This window comes from Schistocerca nitens, chromosome 5, assembly GCF_023898315.1.
Source record: "Schistocerca nitens isolate TAMUIC-IGC-003100 chromosome 5, iqSchNite1.1, whole genome shotgun sequence".
NCBI lineage: Eukaryota > Metazoa > Arthropoda > Insecta > Orthoptera > Acrididae > Schistocerca > Schistocerca nitens.
Genome location: NC_064618.1, coordinates 654,724,117 through 654,744,731, shown reverse-complemented (window position 1 = coordinate 654,744,731; position 20,615 = coordinate 654,724,117). Strand labels below are relative to the sequence as shown.

The following is a 20,615-nucleotide window of genomic DNA, read 5'->3' as shown; positions in this document are numbered from 1 at the left end:
AATTGAATTGAAGCATAGCCTCCTTACAAAATCACAGTTTTTAATCAGAAAGGATGCTGAAAAACATCATAGCACGGTATCAGAGTGTAGTCAAAACAGAAAATAAATTTAAATCTAAGCTAAACATGTGCCTGGAGAAAAAAATTGCTCATACAACCCAGCTCTCCTGGTGGCCAGGGTAGAAATACTTGAAAGCAATTCTCTTGCTATACAAACATGATACTCTACCATCACTGCAAAACACAGGACTTCCTGCAAAAGATGGAGACTGATGCATAGTGTGCAGGAGCTTCATTCGGATCAGGACAACTAACTTTCTTAGAAGATTTTCATTAAACAACAAAATCTGACATCGTATATTACTATTCTTCTCTCATGGTCAACAAAAGTCATAAAACATAAATGGGAAAAGCAAAAATGTCTGATACACATGACAAATATATTCATTTAGCTCTCTGTTTCCAATGTAACAATTACTTCTGTATTCTACCATTAGTTATTAATTTTCATTCCAATAATCAAACAATGGAAACTCCAGGATGGAATGTACAATATTATGAAAAGGAAAATTGCTGCTCACCATTTAGTGGAGATGCTGAGTTATAGACAGGCACAACAAAAAGATTCTCACAATTAAAGCTTTCAGCCATTGGCCTTCGTCAACAATAGATGACAGACACACATACACACACACACATGCACACACACTCATGCAAACACAGCTAGTGCTCATGTTGCAGTCTCAGGCAACTGAAACCTTACAATTGCGTGAGACTGCAGTCATGTGTGTGAGCTACGTTTGAGTGTGTGTGTGTGTGTGTGTGTGTGTGTGTGTGTGTGTGTGTGTGTGTGTGTCTGTCATCTGTTGTTGAGAAAAGTCAATGGCCCAAAGCTTTAATTGTGAGGGGCTTTTTGTTTAGCCTATCTGCGACTCGGTATCTCCGCTATATGGTGAGTAGCAACTTTCCTTTTCATAATTTTCATTACAATAGCATGACAATAGACACCATCAAATTAACCCCCCCTTCCCATCCATACTTTAATCCATAATAAATACAATTTTGCAAAACACTTAATGATAACCACAACATTCTAGCATGAATTGTAATAATTATTGAAATTCAACTAAAATGTATGTAAGAATGAACTGATAAATCCACATAAAGCATGCATGCATGCTTCGTCAATGAAGCAACGAAGTGTCATCCTTCCTACATGCTCCCAAATGCCAAGTGCAACCAGGCCTATGAGCACCTGGCAGCAATTCAGTATCAAGATGTCTCTTCATAGCATGTGTGGGCAGCGTGAAGTATCTTGTAAACATGGGTTCAGACCTTGCAATATTCCTCCATCCTATATTAGGAGACAGCAGGGAAGGCTGAGGTTCACCCCCCCCCCCCACCACCCCCTTACAGGCAGCAAACAATTTGGCCATTAAAACTTACTGCACACACAACAGCAATTTAGACCTAGGACTACACCATACATATTTGTGGATGTTTTCTGTGGCTGAAAAATGAGCTGATCCTGGGTGCAGACTTTCTTAGCCACTACAGGTTGCTAGCCAACATAACAAATGGCCAGCTCATTGATGTGACAACAAATTTAAAGACAGTGATACAGCACTGGCAGGCCACATTGTACAGTATAAAAACTGTGAAGTGCTCTAGACCATATGATGACATCCTCAAAAAATTCCATGACCTCACTTGCCTGGCTGGTGCACCAAAGGACATTAATCATTTGATGGTGCATGACACAATAACCACGTCCTGCGCTCCCACATCATGCCACCCATGTCAACTCGCACACAATAGACTTGCAGTAGCAAAGGCAGATTTGAAGGTCATGCTGTGGGAAGGCACAGTTCGACAGTCAAGCAGCCCATGGTCATTGGTGCCACATTTAGACTGAAGAAAGACAAGTCATGGTGCCCATGTGGGGAGTGTCACGCTCTTAGCTCACAAACGGTGCCAGACAGATCCAGTCCCACACCTTCAAGACTTTAGCCACGCATTGGCAGGCTGTGCATTATTTAGCAAGATTGATTGTGCAAAGGCATATACCCAAATTCTGGTGGCACCCGAAGACATTGAGAAAACAGCCATTGTAACGCCCTTTGGGTTTTTTGAAAGCCTGTTTGTGACGTATGGTCTTTGCACTGCTGCCTATATCTGGCAGCAGTCCCTGGATGGCATATTGTGAGGCTTGCCATTTTGTTTCACATACCTCGACGATGTCCTGGTGCAGTCCAAGATGCTGAAGATCCACTGCCACCACCTAACTACCGTCTTTCAGCACCTGAGTGAAGCTGGCATCATTGTCAATCCAGTGAAGTGTGCATTCAGTGTGATGAGAAACGAGGTCCATGACCACTTAATTACCTCCACCAGATTGACACCACAGCTGGACAAAGTGCAAGTGATTCTAACATGCTGCATCCTCAGATGCACAAGAAATAACTCCGTTACCTTGGCATGTTGAACTTTTACGGCCATGCTCTGCCCAATGCTGCCACCATGCAAGAGCCCATGACTAAGGCACTACACAGTCCCAGTTCGAAAGGGAAGACCCCTGTGAATTGGACAGACATGCTGAAGTAGAGATTCATGGACTCAAAATGAAATGTCACAGAAGCAACACAGTGCAATCTTAGATGTAGTGGTGAATGCCAGCCAGAACGACATCAGCATGGCGTTACAACAGCACCTTGATGGGAGCTGGCAGATGTTCAGTTTTATCTCTAAGAAGCTATCGGAATCGCAATGCACTTGGAATGCTTATGGCCAAGAGTTGCTTGCGGTGTATGCAGCAGTGAAATACTTCCGCCCATCAGTAGTAGTCTGACAACTCATCATCTTCACTGACCACAAACTGATTACTCATGTGTTTCACAACAATCACTCTGTTCACCGTGTCATATCCAGCAATGTCACAATTTACTACTGACATCCGCCATATTTTGGGGATAGACAACATAGTCGCTGATTGTTTGACCTGAGCGTGTGCCATTATATCATCCTTGTGAAAACTTTGAGGACGTTGGCAAAGTGCAGGAGAATGATGAAGAACTGCACAGTTTCTGTCACGCCACCTCCAGCAGCTTGCAACAGAGGTTGGTACCTGTCCCCAGAACTACATGGAAAATTTGGTGTGACATCTCAGCCAGTGCTCACCAACTGTTCCTACCAGAGAAATTCCGGTGCAGTGCCCTCGACTGTGTGCACGTGCTGTAACACCCTGACACCAACAGGATTTTGATCCTCCTCGCTGTGTGTTTCATCTGGTGCAGGTTTCAGAAGGACTGCTGCAAATGGGCATGCTCTCACATGCCATGTCAGCTTGCCAAAGTCAGGAGGCACCTTCCCCAATGCAACATGTCAATTTGCACACGTCCATGTGGACCTCATTGGCCTGCTCTCTCCCTCTCTTAAGGCACATGGTATCTTATAAGTATAGTGGACCATTTCACTCACTGGCTGCATCAATACCAATCATAGACTTCACTGCCAAGACCGTTACCACCACATTCGTTGACACCTGACTGGCATGCTTTATATGTCCCAGTAATGTGACGACTGACCACAGTCGCCAGTTTCACTGCACATTGTTCACACACGTCGCCAGACAGTGTGGCATCCGATTACACGAGACAACACGCTATCATCCGGTGTCAAATGGCATGGTTGAACAGCACCACAGGACTCTGAAAGCTGCCCTAACTTTCCATGACACCACATGGCCTGAGGCACTCCCACTGGTGCTGCTCGGCCTGCAAGTAATGCCAAAGGAGGAGATCGATGTGGCACCTGCAGATCTCGTTTATGGACAGCCTCTGCTAAGACTGGGTGATTATGTAGAAGTATCACCCCCACATGGAGCCATGGCACCCACTCCGGTAAAATGCCTGTGCACTCAAATGGCTGGTCTCCGAGAGCACGAGCCGATGCAGTACGGCACTGGGAAGATATTCGTGCACATCAACCTGCAGCACTGCGTGCACATCATGTTGCATACCGACACAGAACAGTCACCTCTCTAGCTCTCCTGCTCTGGACCACACCATGTGATCACCTGAGGGAAAAAACGTTGGACATTGAGTGCAACAGGAAACAGTCTACAGTCTCAACCAACCGCATCAAGCCAGCTGACAACTTGCCTGCTCCAGCAGCCACACGCTTTTTAGTCCCCGAGGAAGATCTGACAGCAGATGACACTATTTCCACCAGCAGTCAGACAGATCCCGCACCTGTAGTCACTGGTGACGCACAACTGCAGCCTGCTGTTATTTTGGCACCACATACACCTTCCACCACACCAACCAGGCAGCCCGTGCTGCCACCCGGACCCTCACCACAGCTGCCAGTGGACTACAGCACATGCCCTGGCCTCCAGGTCTGATTCAAATGTCTGTGCTGTAGAGATCCCATCCCCAGCTGAACACACCTTCAGCCGATAGATCCAGTCGAGCTCCAGACAGTGCCTCCCATGTCCTTTGCAGCTCCTGGGCCTGCATTTATGTCTCTGTGGCTCTGCCACATTGGGTGTTAAGGCAAGATTGGTGTTTGTGCCAGCTACTGTATTTGCATTGCCATTGAGCTCCACACATTGCCCTCTGTGCCACCGGACTTGTCCTTAGCAGCTCTAGGACCCGTGTTGAAGTCGTGAAGACACCATACTCGTGTACACTCTCCGGGTCTGTGTTGCCTCGAGTTTTGAGGCTGGATCAAGCAATGCACTGTGCTCCTGCAACTGAGTCAGTTGATGAACTTGTGGGACATACCACATGTGAACACCTGGACTTGTCATTCTTGATGTCACTCTGAACAATTTAAAAAGTGAAATTTGTTCTACTGTAGTGCATTAACTGTAGCACTAATGAACACTCCATGTCGTTATTAAGATATCAGTGCATCGGCCTTTGAGACATCTTCCCAACTGACTTGCAGCCACACGCATACATCACACTTTGCTACAGAAAGGTTCTAGCCAGCACATGCTACTGGCACTGTCACTAGCTGACTGTGCAAGGACACGCCCAACAACACCAGTCCAGCATGCTGACTTCATGGGCCACCAGCCCTCCACTGCTGACCAGCCCAGCGCAGCTGTGCCCACACTGTCACCATGCAACATGCGAACTTAAACAAATGCAGGCCACGGACCGATCGGCATTTTTTTTTTTGCAGCTATGGAACGCTGCTCCCTGAGAGAAACGCATGAAGGGCAGAATTGCAGCACAGCTGACACAACTAAATGGTGCCAGGCATTTGCATGGCCCACACATGCAGCTTTCCTGCTACACCAAATTTTGGCAATGGTGCATCATGCACAGGCCCATGTGGGACAAAGCAGGCAGGCAGTGCGAGCTGGTAAAGGTGATGCAACTCATGTCTCCAACCTTTCTCGTCATCTCCGACCTTTCTCGCCATAAACCAAGCCAAGTTAACACGATCCCTCACAACCGTGTATGTGAAATCTTGCACATTTTCTCATTTCACGACGTGCATCTATTCATTTTGTAGAGCTTTTTCTCCCACATGTGAAAGTCACGACGATCCATGGGTCACATCAAAAACTGGACTTTCGGAGATGCAACATTTGTTTTGCGTGGTCCACATGGTTGCGCCACAGCTCATCACCAGAGTGTATACCCCACCAAGATCGGTCATTGAACCATACTGCCAGTACAATGGATCTGTATGTATGGACATTAATGATAAACATTGTTTGTGCTATCTTGTAAAGTATGGAAAAGTAAATGTGTGTCACTGGCAAAAACGATTCCCATCATTTCCTGTCACCAAGTCTCACCCTTGAGTGTAGTGCTTGGGTACAGCAATAAAGCCAGATTGCTGCATGCTTATGACTGTAAGCAGTGACAACCAAGTCCACACTTCAATATATATTTGAATAGAGCTTTTTAACAGTGTTAACAATAATACTACCTTTGCACAAAAGGCATCTTTTGAAGATTTTTATGTTGTGTTTTGGGTTGCATAATACCACAAATTGTCAAAACTATTTTGAAAATTTTAATTGTGTCCATCAGCACTACTTTCAGTTTCACTTCCTGAAAGTAATCATTTGCCACGCATTCTGTCTCCTTGTAGTTGTAAAATTTTCTCAGGAGACTTCTCCTTTTCATACAACTTAATTCTTTGTGTATACATGTGTTAAAACTAAATCCACAGATTTTCATCTTATGGTGTGGTGTTATTTCAGAACAAGTATCTGTGTGACGTACAGGTGTGGGATGGACCATGGCTACCTAAACGTGAAGTTACAGAACTAAATTGCACTGCAATAAATGCAAGGCGGAAAAGAGAGGTGAGTGAATGTTCTGAATAATGAGTTATTAAACTTTTTTAGGAAGTTATGGTATCTAGTAGCAGTGAGTATAAGAGGATTGTTCTTTGCCTCACAATATTTACCATATTTACTGAAGTTTAAGATGATCTTGGGTATGAGGTGACCCCCCCCCCCCCTCTTTCTTAAGAGGCTCATTGAAAAAATTTATTTTTGCCTTATTCTGACTAATCAAAATTACAACTGTTTTACTGATGTAAAGTATCTGCCAAAAAGTTAACATGTATCTATTCTAAACTTGTGCCATATATTGTCTATATTTTGAAAATACTACAAGAAATAAAATAAACAGAAAGATTGGTTTACATTAATTTTCAGGCCATTTTGTTTTCTACTTTTTTTTTCTTACTAACCCTGTAGTCTGTAGTATGTGTCTTCCATCCAAAAATATCAACAGCCTGCTACCCTCTCATTGGCTGTGAAGAACCAGCTGACACTCTCCCTTTAATTCCAGTCATATGTCATGGTGAGTTTCAACAACATTGTAGCGAGACACACATAAGTACACCTCTGGCCCCTATCTACACTTTTACCATCCTCTGCAGAAATGGATACTGTTGTTGAGCATTTGCCAAATTTTAAAGTCAGTTTGATTCAGATTACAAGTAGATTCAGGCAAACTGCTGTTTAAATGTGGTAGATGTTCATAAAAAGCCAAAGTAGGTTGTATAGATTCTCATTGTTGGCAACATGAGGAAATTTGCCACTCACTCATCATTCCCCTCACCACAATCTTCAAAGCTCACAGCTGAGCTGGTGTCACTGTTCCTCTTCCAACCCTCACCTTGAGCAACTGTGAAAAAAGACTGCAATATCTTCTACAGTGCAGGTCATATGTAACAACACCAACTAATATATGAAAGAAAGATTGCAGTTACAATTCTGTCCCATTCTCAGACCTCTGCTCATCCCACGATCCATAGTGATGTCTGTTGTTACTATCCCCATGACGGGTCTTGCTGCTGTAATTTATTCTAGCGATAAGAATTACTGTTAGTTTAGTATAATTTAATTCCTTTGTTAGATATTTCATTTTGGATTAATTTTTCTTCTTGTTTCAACTGAATGTCACAATCATCTTCTAAAGATGATTAAAAGCTGGTAACACTTTTACCCTGTATTCTAATACATGAACAGTGACCAAATTTGTAATTTGCAACCCACTTAGTAAATCATTAGTCTCCCATAACCAAATAAAATACTGGTCTGGTTTCTGAATCAATGTTTTTTGAAGAACAACATTTCTGTTTTTGAATGTTACATTTACTTAAAAATCAGCATTAATGTTTGTATACCTAATCCAAATGTGTTTCACAATGTTTATTGCAAACCTGTTCAAATATGGTACAAGTTTGTACAATGGTAGAATTTAGTGCTATTTCTTTGTGTGTTTCACAAAATCGTCACATTTTAATCCAAGCAATAGGCTGTTGCAGTGCCCAGTTCATAGGTTCTTGCATATCTCTTGCACTAGTGTCATGTGAGTCAATGTCACATAATCATTCAAGCAATGTTGATACTGTATCAAACAGTTCAACATATTGGGAAAACTTAAGCCTTTTTCGATGCAAATATCAATTGCCAAGCCTTGCCTTCCCGAATTTTTCAAAATAAATCTGCACGACTTCAATAGTCAAAGCTTCATCTCTAAATGTAAGATGACCTCTATAACTGTAAGACTATTCTATACAATCTACCATCTCAGACTTATGTGTTTGTTGTCAGTAGTTTGATAACTTTAATTTGGGAAAAATAGAAATATATACTCTGCATGTAAACTGTTATGTAGACACTTGTGGGAGGCCTTACAGATGCACATTTATTTATTTATTAACAGTATTATGAGAAGGGGAGTTACTACTCACCATATAGCGGAGATGCTGAGTTGCAGATAGGCACAACAAAGAGACTCTCACAATTAAAGCTTTCAGCCATTAAGGCCTTCGTCAACAATAGATGCACGCACACACACACACACACACACACACACACACACACACACACACACACACACACTCAAGCAAACGCAACTCTCGCACACAATTGCAATCTCAGGTAACTGAAACCACACTGCAAGCAGCAGCACCAGTGCATGATGGAGTGGTGACGGGGTGGGGGTAAGGAGGAGGCTGGGATGGGGAGGGGGAGGGGTAGTATGGTGGGGGTGGCAGACAGTGAAGTGCTGCAGGTTAGACAGAGGGCACGGGAGATGTTGGGGGGGGGGGGGAGTAGTGGATAAGGAGAGAAATAAAAAGACTGGGTGTGGTGGTGGAAAGACGGCTGTGTAGTGCTCGGATGGGAACAGGGAAGGGGCTGGGTGGGTGAGGACAGTGACTAATGAAGGTAGGATGTATTGCAGGGAAATTTCTCACCTGTGCAGTTTAGAAAAGGTGGTGTTGGTGGGGAGCATCCATAGGGCACAGGCAGTGAAGCAGTAATTGAAATGAAGGATATCATATTTGGCAGAGTGTTCAGCAACAGGGTGGTCCACTTGTTTCTTGGCCACATTTTGTCATGGCTATTCTTGTGGACTGAGAGCTTGTTAGTTGTCATACCTACATAGAATGTAGCACAGTGCTTGCAGCTTAGCTTGTAGACAACATGACTGGTTTCATGGGAATTATTTATTTATTTGTTTATTTATCTATATCTGCTATAAATGTACTGTCTTTCTTCAAACTATGTTTTAAGCTAAGTAAAAGGTTTAATGTTGCGTCGCGTGTCCCCGAAGCCAAACTAATATACCCGTACTATACGGCTTGTCCAAACCACTTCATTTTTCTGTTAGTAGACGTATAGCAGGTTTAAGCTATGTTACAAACAGAAAAAGAGTGCGATGAACACAGAAGTTACAATGTTAGAGGATATTTCTTCGTTTATCGTCGGGTGCATCCCTAACGTTATTTCAGATAGAAGATTTTGACCTCCGAGAGGAGGTCAAAAAACTTCATTGAACTCTTTTCCCCCATCCATCCTACTGCTCGACTCTCGCACCTTTCAACTTCAGTCTGTTAGGCCCAATGAAAAATGCTGTCCATGGGAAGCAGTACATGAATGATTTGGAGATTATTGGTGCAACAAGACGGCATGTCCAGGATCATCCAGTAATGTGATACCATGCGGGGATACAAGCCCTATCAGTAAAGTGGCTCAAGGCAATCAAATTGAATGGAGACTATGTTTAAAAATAGGGTTGGAGCCAAAAGAATGGGAAATAATACGCTATATTGGAATCATGAATGAAACGAACCTGCTTTCAGAAAAAAAAGAAATTGTTGCATTACTTATTGAATGTCCCTCATATACAGGATGGCCGCTATCGACAGGGGATCTCAAGTTGATTCCGTATTTCTAGATTTCCAGAAAGCTTTTGACAACGTTCTTCAAAAGCAACTTCTAATCAAGCTGCGGGCCTATGGGGTTTCGTCTCAGTTGTGTGACCGGATTCGTGATTTCCTGTCAGGAAGGTCGCAGTTGGTAGTAATAGACGGCAAATCATCGAGTAAAACTGAAGTGATATCAGGTGTTCCCCAGGGAAGCGTCCTGGGACCTCTGCTGTTCCTGATCTATATAAATGACCTGGGTGTCAATCTGAGCAGTTCTCTTAGGTTGTTCGCAGATGATGCTGTAATTAACTGTCTAGTAAGGTCATCCGAAGACCAGTATCAGTCGCAAAGCGATTTAGAAAAGATTGCTGTATGGTGTGGCAGGTGGCAGTTGACGCTAAATAACGAAAAGTGTGAGGTGATCCACATGAGCTCCAAAAGAAATCCGTTGGAAATCGATTACTCGATAAATAGTACAGTTCTCAAGGCTGTCAATTCAACTAAGTACCTGGGTGGTAAAATTACGAACAACTTCAGTTGGAAAGACCACATAGATAATATTGTGGGGAAGGCGAGCCAAAGGTTGCGTTTCATTGGCAGGACACTTAGAAGATGCAACAAGTCCACTAAAGAGACAGTTTACACTACACTCGTTCGTCCTCTGTTAGAATATTGCTGTGCGGTGTGGGATACTTACCAGGTGGGATTGGCGGAGGACATCGAAAGGGTGCAAAAAAGGGCAGCTCGTTTTGTATTATCAAGTAATAGGGGAGAGAGTGTGGCAGATATGATACGCGAGTTGGGATGGAAGTCATTAAAGCAAAGAGGCGAGATCTATTTACGAAATTTCAGTCACCAACTTTCTCTTCCGAATGTGAAAATATTTTGTTGAGCCCAACCTACATAGGTAGGAATGATCATCAAAATAAAATAAGAGAAATCAGAGCTCGAACAGAGAGGTTTAGGTGTTCGTTTTTCCCGCGCGCTGTTCGGGAGTGGAATGGTAGAGAGATAGTACGATTGTGGTTCGATGAACCCTCTGCCAAGCACTTAAATGTGAATTGCAGAGTAATCATGCAGATGTAGATAAATGAGGGCAAACTGCAGGAAACGACAGCTGAGAGGATAAGAAGCAGAAACAGGTTATATGGGTGTACAGTTACAAACGTGTTCCATGGAGGTAGAGCTACTGGAAAGAGGAGGGTAAAAGATCTCTGACAGTAACCCCAGTACCAGCAACAGGCAGATGGCCCACTAGCCGAAAGTAAACCAGAAAACTGTGTGCAACATTCTGCATGAGAACTACCACTATCTGTGCCACTTACAACACGTGCATGGTTGATTAACTACTAACTTGTCTTCATGGCGATGGTTTTGTCGCTGGTTCGTCGCACAACCACGACCGTGCTTGAATGTCTATCATTTATCTTACTCACAAATGAAGCTCCCTTTGTGGGGGGAACAGTATCATCAATTTTCACAGCGCCCACCTGAGGGCTATTAACAATCCCCATAATATGATGGTAGCGAATCATCAGCACGAGCCTTAACGTGAATTACTGGCGACTGCCATCTGCGACCAGTATTCCTTCCACAACACGTCACAGCCGAGGCATATCTACGCTTCCTGTTGATGACCCTGTCTCTCCTGCTGAAAGAAGTGCCTTTGGTGGTGTGGAGGCTACTGTGGCTGTTACAAGATGGTGCTCCAGCTCACTACCCTCTTGAGTGCGGAGCTGAAACACTGTTTCAGGCACAACAATCCCATTTCCTGGTGTGTTCCCATGTGTCCTTTCAATCATTAGAATCTACACAGTCAAAGAACTCTTATCTCTGTCTTCAAGAGAGTACCTCCCGTGGAATGAATTTCCAACCATGTGTCCATGTGACCTTGAATGCTCTGTATCTCTCAAGGAACGTTTCCTGCAGTTTTTCCCCATTTACCAAAACCACCCTTCACAGAAAAAGCTGTCTCAAAAGTTGTTCATAATACACTCTAAAAGACAAAAAAGCAACGTCGCACCACAAAGGACTTATCCGTATTGGGTAGATATCGTCAGATATGATGCACATGTACAGACAAACTAATGATTACAAATCCAGAAAAATTTGGTGATTTATTCAAGAGAACGGATTTCACAAATTGAGCAAGTCAATAAAGCGTTGCTTCACCTCTGGCCCTTCTGCAAGTAGTCGTTCAGCTTGGTATCGATTGACAGAATTGTTGGATGTCCTGCTGAGGGTTAGAGTGACAAATTCTGTACAACTGGCGAGTTAGATCGTCAAAATCACCAGATGTTTGGAGGGCCCTGCCCATTGTGCTCCAAACATTTTCGATTGGGGACAGGTCTGGCCACCTTGCTGGCCACGGTAGGGTTTGGCAAGCACGAAGACAATCACCAGAAACTCTCGCCGTGTGCAGTTGAACGTTGTCTTGCTGAAATGTATGCCCAGGATGGCTTGCCACGAAGGGCAACAAAACAGGGTGTAGAACATTATTGACGTACTGCTTTACTGTAAGTGTGCAGCAGATCACAACCATAGATGTCCTGCTATGAAAAGAAATGGCACCCCAGACCATCTCCCCTGCTTATCGGGCCGTATGGCGGGCGACCGACAGGTTGGTATCCCACTGCTGTCCAGGGCGTCCCCAGACACGTCTTCACTGGTTCCTGGGGCTCATTTCAAAGCGGGACTCATCGCTGAAGACAACTCTACTCCAGTCAATCATATTCCAGGCCGAAGATGTGGCTGGAGACGTCCCAGACAGCGGTGGCTACCAACCTGAATGTTGCCCCCCTTATGGCCCAACAACCAGGTATGATGGTCAGCGGTGAAATTTCTTTTCACAGCAGAACCCCTTTGTTCGTCTACCACAGCACCCTTACAGCATAGCGGTACGTCGTTGGTAATCTACGGCCCATTTCGTTGCCCTTCATGGCAAGCCATCCTGGGCTTGCGTTTCAGCAAGATAATGCCTGCCTGCACACGTCGAAAGTTTCTTCTGCTTGTCTTCATACTTGCCAGCAAGGTCGCCAGACCTCTCCCCAACTGAGAACCTTTGGAGCATTATGGTCAGGGCCCTCCAAACAGCTCTGGATTTTGATAATGTAACATGCCATTTGGACAGAATTTAGCTTGATATCCCTCAGGAGGAGATCCAACAATTCCATAACTGCATAAGGGCCAGTGGTGGGCCAAGACGCTACTTATTGCTCGATTTGTGAACCTCTTTCTCTTGAATAAATCATCCAATTTTTCTAACAGTGTGATAGTTTGTCTGCACATGTACAATCGTGGACAAAACGAGCGAGACCCCTCGCCTTTTCGTTATGCTGATCCGCACAGCTTTAAAGTCTGCTACACAGCATAACAGGCAAGTCAATGAAGTGTTACCAACATACTACGCACAGGTGTGAAATTGGGAAACTATCCGAACTTTGTCAGACTGTTTTCAATCATGAGTAAGACTATATTAATGCTGATTAGTGTGTTATACACAACACGTAAATATAAGATATGAATGAAAGAAGAAACGCTAATTAGTATGAACTGTAGTAATAAAAATTAATTTCAGCTTACCGAGATAACGTAACTGTTTTAGTAAGACAAAGTACCCCAGATCTTTACGAATTAGCAAAATATTATGTGCATTCGGTCGCGAAACGGTCTGTGTCAACATTCAGACCAGTCATACTCGATTACCGTTGCTGACCTACCATGAAAGTGTGGAAATTTAGCAATGCGTGAAGATTCGTAACAAAATTCAGCTAAAAATCATCCAGTGCCTCACTTAAGTCAATTCAATTATTGACTGAAGCGGAAAAAGTAGGCAGTAAAAAGTATGAAATTCTAGAAGAGTTTCGTATTGACATCCACAGGGCGCTGGTACAGAATAAATGTAGCAATGAAACGTATTGGAGGCGTGAGAATTTCTTAAAATTGCTTTACTGATAGTCTATCTGCCTCCATCGAAAACGAACCAGACATTTTAGCGTCTAAGGATTCAACTGAAGCGGTGGCTCAGCTGCTAAAAAGTATCTACACTATAGCGAGTGCGCATTGAAAACTTTGACCGTCGTTTTCCCAGAAGCGGTCGAGCTTATGCAGATTACCCAAAACACGTGTTCGCTTATTTTTGTCCCCTCTTTCACTGAGCGAAGCTTCAGCAACATCGTGGTATGACACTTGGCGGGTCCCCTCGTAAGTGGCGTGCGTTGCGATTCAGTAGACAGAATATGTCCACTTTCCTCGACTACTCATTGACATGTTTGGAAACTTTCGTTCTAGTAGTGGCAGTTTGCATTGTGAGGGCTGGTTTTCCTGATAACGATCTACTAATGGACTTTGCTCCCAATTTACGTAACGGTCTAGTAGTCGTACTGCAACGACTTGAACCGGAAATGTTTGTTTATTTGGATAGTCCTTTTCTTAGTTGCCATATTTCGTTATAATATTTTCCTTTGTTTCAAAACGGCAAGTTTAGATGACCACTGCAACTTGGTGACATCAGTAACAATTTAATACTTTGAAACAGTTACGTGTGGTGTACGAGGAGTGTACTCTGTTGAATGAGGAATACATTAAACACAAAAGCTGCGTCCAGTAACAATAATTAACTTTCGGTTACAGGACAAAACACAAGTCGAAATACTGTATATTCATCTCAGTACCCAGTAAAACTTAAACTGGAACGATTGCCAACATACTTTTGTGGGGAAGGCCAACGAAAGACTGCGTTTTATTCGCCGTACGCTAAGAATACGCAACAGGTCTAGTGAAAACGCTGCCTTCACTACGTTTGTCCGTCCACTGCTATGCTATTCCCGCGCGGTATGGGATCCTTGACAGACGTAATTGACGATGCACGCCAAAAACGTCCTAAGAACTGTAGCACGATTTGTAATGTTACGAAATAGGGGAGAGTGAGTCCCAGATTTGATAAGCGAGTTGGGGTGACATTCATGAAAACAAAAGCGTTTTTCGTTGCAGCGAGATCTTTGAACGAAATTTCAATCGCCAACTTGTGTTCTGAATGCTAAAACATTATTTCCTCGGGAACTTACACAGAATGACCATAGTAATAATGTAATTCAGGGCTCGTAAGAAAAGATTTAAGTGGTCCATTTACAGCACGCAGTTAAAGAGTGGGACGGTAGAGAAATAGTCCGAAGATGGTTCGATGAGCCATCTGCCAGGCACGTAAATCTGGATTGCAAAGAAATCCAGTAGATGTAGTCATGTAGATGTAACAACGAAATTATGTCGTAATATGCTACATGTGAATTACATTTGATTTGAACATCAAGTTGTTTGCTGTTTATTTATTTTTTGTTCATTATTTTCAGCCATAGACAACACCTAGGTGCGTTAAATTGATACTGAAATAAAATGTCATGCATGGACCAATAACAATAAATTAATTAGTACTTGTACTGCAGTATCTGCCAGCGTCTTCAGGAGTGGATATCGGATACGACGTTCCTAGGGTGTTTATAAGTGGATATTGCAGACGACTTCGAACAAAATTTGAATGTAGCTTCGTAAATGTTCTGTGAGCAAACGATCTGAGTTGCTGGCGAATACAGTTTATCCTCACTAGACAGTATATATTATCATTATACATAAGGTGAAAAAGGTTTCGCCGGGTACGGTGGCCGAGCGGTTCTAGGCACTTCAGTCACGAAGCTCGTGGCTGCTTCAGTCGCAGGTTGGAATCCTACCTCGGGCTTTGATGTGTGTGATGTCTTTAGGTTAGGTAGGTTTAAGTAGTTCTAGGTCTAGGGGAATGATGAACTAAGCAGTTTGGTAGCATAGTTCTTAGAGCCATTTTTTGACCTTTCCCGTAAGTTTCTTTACATAAACGGCCGTATCTTTAGATTGCGTTGACTTGGAAGCTCACTGTTTTACACCACCAAGGGACCGTATACCGCAGGAAGTGCGAAACATTTCCTCTTATTATGTCCACCCGTACTCGAGGTAAACGGGTTTTAAGGGTTGGGTAGACAGATAGGCGGTCAAGAAAGTGAGACAAGTAGGGTTCCATTTTTACCGATTTAGGTGACGAAATCCTAACATCGAAAATAGCTACCACAGTTACTGACGATGAGGGCCGCATAAATAATTCCCCCTACTTTTTATTAAAATGTTCTAGCTACAGTCGATACATCAGCATATTAATCGTAGCTACGCTTTAGATCCAAATCACGTTTACAGGAATGCAAATAAAATCCATTTGCCTATACACATGGTAATTCAGATCCCAGTATTAATGCCACCACGTTTTAGAAGTGCGATCATTCCCATTGCTAGCTAGCTTAAGACACACTTCGGCTAATGAACGTTTTCTGGCTGAGGCAAGTCTAATTGAGAATTCGAATCATTGTAGAATACGTTTGACAGCTATGTCGCCGTTTATTTCCTAGGGTGGTGCAGAATTATCCTACTAAATTTACTCGCTAATAACAGTATTTTGTTATTTCGATAAACATCCCGAATGATTGTCACGTAAGCGGTGACATAAAGGCAGAAAATTCATGTTTTTGGGTCCAGAAAGCTCTATGCAACAGAAACTGCAGATCATTTTGCCATTTTCAATGCGAAATTGTCGGCTTATTCATGTCTGGGGTAATAATAGAGGGCTGTTTGCCTGGGTTGTCTGCTAGAGTAGTGAAAGGTGTTTGCTACTGCAAGGGAGGTCTGGTTTGTTTTCCGTTTTAATTTCGATGGAGGCAGATAGACTATCAGTAAAGCAATTTTTAGAAATTATCGCGCCCCCAATACGTTTTATTGCTACCTTAATTCTGTACTGGCGCCCTGTGGAAGTCAATATGAAACTCTTGTAGAATTTCATACTTGTTACTACCTACTTTCTCGGTTTCAGTCAATAATTGAATTGACTTAAGTGTGACACTGAATGATTTTTAGCTAAATTTCGGTATGAATATTCACGCATTGCTGAATTTCCACAATTTCATGGTAGGTCAGCAAAGGTAATCCAGTACGACTGGTCTGAACGTTGACACTGACCGTTTCGCGGCCGAATGCGCATAATATTTTGCCAATTCGTAACGACCTGGAGTACTTTGTCTTACTAAAACAGTTATATTTATCTCGATAAGCTGAAATAAATTTTTATTAGTACAGTTCACACTAATTAGCGTTTCTTCTTTCATTTATATCTTATATTTACGTATTGTGTTTAACACACTAATCAGTGTTGATATAGTCTTACACTTGATTGAAAACAGTTTGACAAGGTTCGGATAGTTTTTCAGTTTCACGCCTGTTTGTAGTATGTTGGTAGCACTTCGTCGCCTTGCCTGTTATGCTGTGTAGCAGACTTTAAAGCTGTGCGGATCAGCATAACGAAAAGGCGAGGGGTCTCGATCGTTTTGTCCACGACTGTACATCATATCTACTGACTTCCGTCCCATTCGGATAATTCCTTCGTGATGTGTCATTTCTTTTGTCGTATAGTGTACCATTAAAGAAGGAAGATTAGGTTTTAACGTCTCGTCGACGTCGAAGCTACTAGAGAGGGAGCACAAGCTCTAATTGTTTCGAGGATGGAAAGGAAATCGGCTGTGCTCTTTCAAAGGATCCTTACTGATATTTGTCTGGAGCGAATTCGAAAATAACGGAAACCGTAAATCTTGAGGCCGGGCGCGGGTTATAAGCATCGTCTTGCTGAATACGAGTGTACTAACAACAGTGCCACCTCGCTCGGTAATATTACTAACGGTTCGAACCCAAGATCCAGTTGATTTCGTGTCAGCTTAAAAGAAAGGAAAATATTTACTTCTTCTTTCGTGCATTTGTTTGCGACAGATATTGACTGGACACTCTCTTGTCTTCTTGTCTCCGCAGCAATCTTTGCTGCGATGGCTTTCCTGTGCAGGCAATTTCTTCGCAAAATATATGTCCCAACCAAGACTTATTCCTCATTCTTATCATTTTTATTGTAGTTTTCTTTCCCCTACTATTCTTAAAAGTGCCTTTCGATTTCTCATTCTGTTAGTCCATTTCATTTCAGGTATTTTTTACGACCATCCTAGTAATTTTTCCTCCATCTTTTTGACATCCATTATTCACTGCCATATAATACTACATTCCAGACAAAATACTTGTCGAATCTCGTTATTAGTTCTGACGGAATTCTTTTTGCTGTCAGAAAAACAAATATTTACCAGTCGCTTGCGTGGAAACAGAACGAAAAGGCTGGTTTCACTGCGTACAGAGCACAATCTCCAAACTTTCCATCGTTCCAGATGACCGAGTGACACGGAAAATTCTGCTACGCCCGAGTTACCTTGCGGTCCACTCATGTTAAATTTTCCATCGTTATAGATGACCGAATGACACGGAAAGTATCGCTACTCCGGTTCTATCTTTTTTTTTTAGTATGATCCACTCGTTTTAGAACTGGCGCCGGCATAACCTCGGGACGTGCCTGATTTCCTCTGATAAGCGAGCACGACCTCTGGCTGCATGATGTGCGTTTCTTTTTTTGGAAATAATGTGGACCAGCGCAGCTGCCACGCAAATGGCTGGCGCAAAGATTCCGCGCTTGACTCCCTCTTTCCTGGTTTGTGTCTCACATTGTTGCAGGGTCCGCTTGCTTGGTTGTTTCCCTCCAGTAGTATCTGTCGAGCGCATCCTCGGTTTACAGACCTGTTTCTCGTGCAGTCTCCTTGACCTTGCTACTCACCCCCTCATGACACAGCCACGGGATCTACGACTACAAGGTGGTACAGGTAAAAGTAGTCAGTGTAGGTATAAGGGAAATGTAGCGAAATCACAGAAACGAAGAGGTGAAATGGACTTCCCATTTATTTACATTGAAAAATAAATTCATGTAAGATGCTGAAAGGGGCCCCCTTGCAACATCAATACACAGCCGTGCAAGTCTAAGCGTATTCAGAGAACCCCGCGTAAAGTACAGATATCGATGGCGGCAACTTCACGGCTGATGTTGTCTTCTCAGTTCCTGTATTGTCTATGGATTTGTTTCATAGGTTTTGCTCTTCAAGTGCCCCGCAGGAAAAAAAATCACATGTTAGATCCGGCGAACGTGGTGGCCATGGATGTTTGCTGACAGTTCGTTCCTCAGTGAAGACATCGTGGACTCGTTCCAGCAATACCTAAGATGTGTGGCATGGTGCCCCATCTTGCTGGAAGAAGCAATATTATCTTTCATATTCAGTGAGTTGAGCTTAAAGTACATCAAAAATTTCTGTATATGTAACCGTGTTGAGGATAGTGTCAAAAAATATCAGTCGCATGATGCGCGTGCCTGCTATAGAGCACTAAATGCCGATTTTTTTTTTTTTTTTTTTTTGTCAAGGAGTGGTTGTGATATACAGTTTTAAGGTTCTCCGTGTTCTATGAAGTCACACGAGTGGAAAGATGAAACCATGCTTCATCACTCATGATACAATGGAAAGGCCTAACAAACTATCCTTGATGTTGTTCAAAAGCCACGTGCAGTAATTTACACTTTCTGGCTGTCCTCCTCCCGTAATTGCTGCACAACCGTCACAGGATATGGCTTCAAATTAAGACATTTTAATATCCGCTTGCAAGTCCTCCTACTTACATGCGCCTGTTGGGCCAATTTACGTGTAGACGTCTTTGGGCTGTCAATAGTTCTTCGGTGAATGTCTGCAGTAGCTTCTGGGGTGCGAATTGAAGGAATTTTTTGTCGTTACATTTTGCACGGATCCGTAGGTGCGTCAATTCTTATACAGAATTTGTATGGCTCTCTTTGCTGGTATTCCTCCAACCAGACACTTGACTTCGAAAATTTCGCGATTTTCCTTAACGAACCTGTTTTCACATGTTCTTCCACAATTTCAATTTTTTCTTCAAACGAGAAAGTCATTTCACTGACCGCAAAGAGAAATGTTTAACTTCACTGATGAAATAAACTGAAATGCTGACAGAAGAATGCTAACAATCGATTACTGCGTAAAACTGCCCAGTGTTGTAGCTGCATACTTCAGAAATCGAAATATTGTATACGCATTCAAAGGGGAGGCGGGCTACTTTTTTAACTGTGCCACCCTGCACATCTACATCTACGTGACTACTGATCATGTGGAGCACCACAGCAGACACTAGTATTGATGATTAATGAAAAGCGCCTTGTATGTATTGTTACACATTCATTGTGTTACGACCGGTTTCGTTCGTTGAACATCATCGGGTTGCCTGCAGTTAAACAAAATAGGAATTTAGGGTAAAACTACAGCATCTTAACGAATAAAATTGACAACTCATACTGATAACAACGTTATACTAAATCCTTGCCTAGTTGTTCTTAAGTCATGACATAAATGGTCCGCTTGTCGTAAGTAATGTGAAAGACAAAATCCAAAAACACTGATCATAAACATACTGCCTCTCGCTCGGGAGAAGTATGTCGAGCAGACACAGCATTCTACGTACAGCAAACCGCCGAGAGGCCGCTCGACGACAGAAGTAAACATATAAACTTAGTACTGCGGCTCTTTTCAAATGGCTCTGAGCACTATGGGACTTAACGTCTGAGGTCATCAGTCCCCTAGAACTTAGAACTACTTAAACCTAACTAACCTAAGATCCCCACACACATCCATGCCCTAGGCAGGATTCGAACCTGCGACAGCAGCGGTCGCGCGGTTCCAGACTGAAGCGCCTAGAACCGCTCGGCCACTGAGGCCGGCTGGGGCTCTGCCAAGTGCGATAATCAACTGTGCGACCATAACCGTTACAAGCAATGCAGGTGCAGAACAGATATTGATGATCGCAGAATTAAGCCAAAAGATTGAAAAATAGAACCCAAGAAAAGTTGTTGTTGTTGTGGTCTTCAGTCCTGAGACTGGTTTGATGCAGCTCTCCATGCTACTCTATCCTGTGCAAGCTTCTTCATCTCCCAGT

At 43.0% G+C, this 20,615-nt stretch overlaps 1 protein-coding gene across 1 annotated transcript in view; it reads left to right on the top strand.

The window, feature by feature from the left end:
* Positions 1 to 20,615, top strand: part of LOC126260640 (uncharacterized) — a 564,809-nt gene that overhangs the window by 408,513 nt on the left and 135,681 nt on the right. The window contains exon 11 of the mRNA XM_049957978.1: positions 6,226 to 6,330. Coding sequence (XP_049813935.1) covers positions 6,226 to 6,330 — 105 coding nt within the window. The remainder of the gene's footprint in view (positions 1 to 6,225; positions 6,331 to 20,615) is intronic.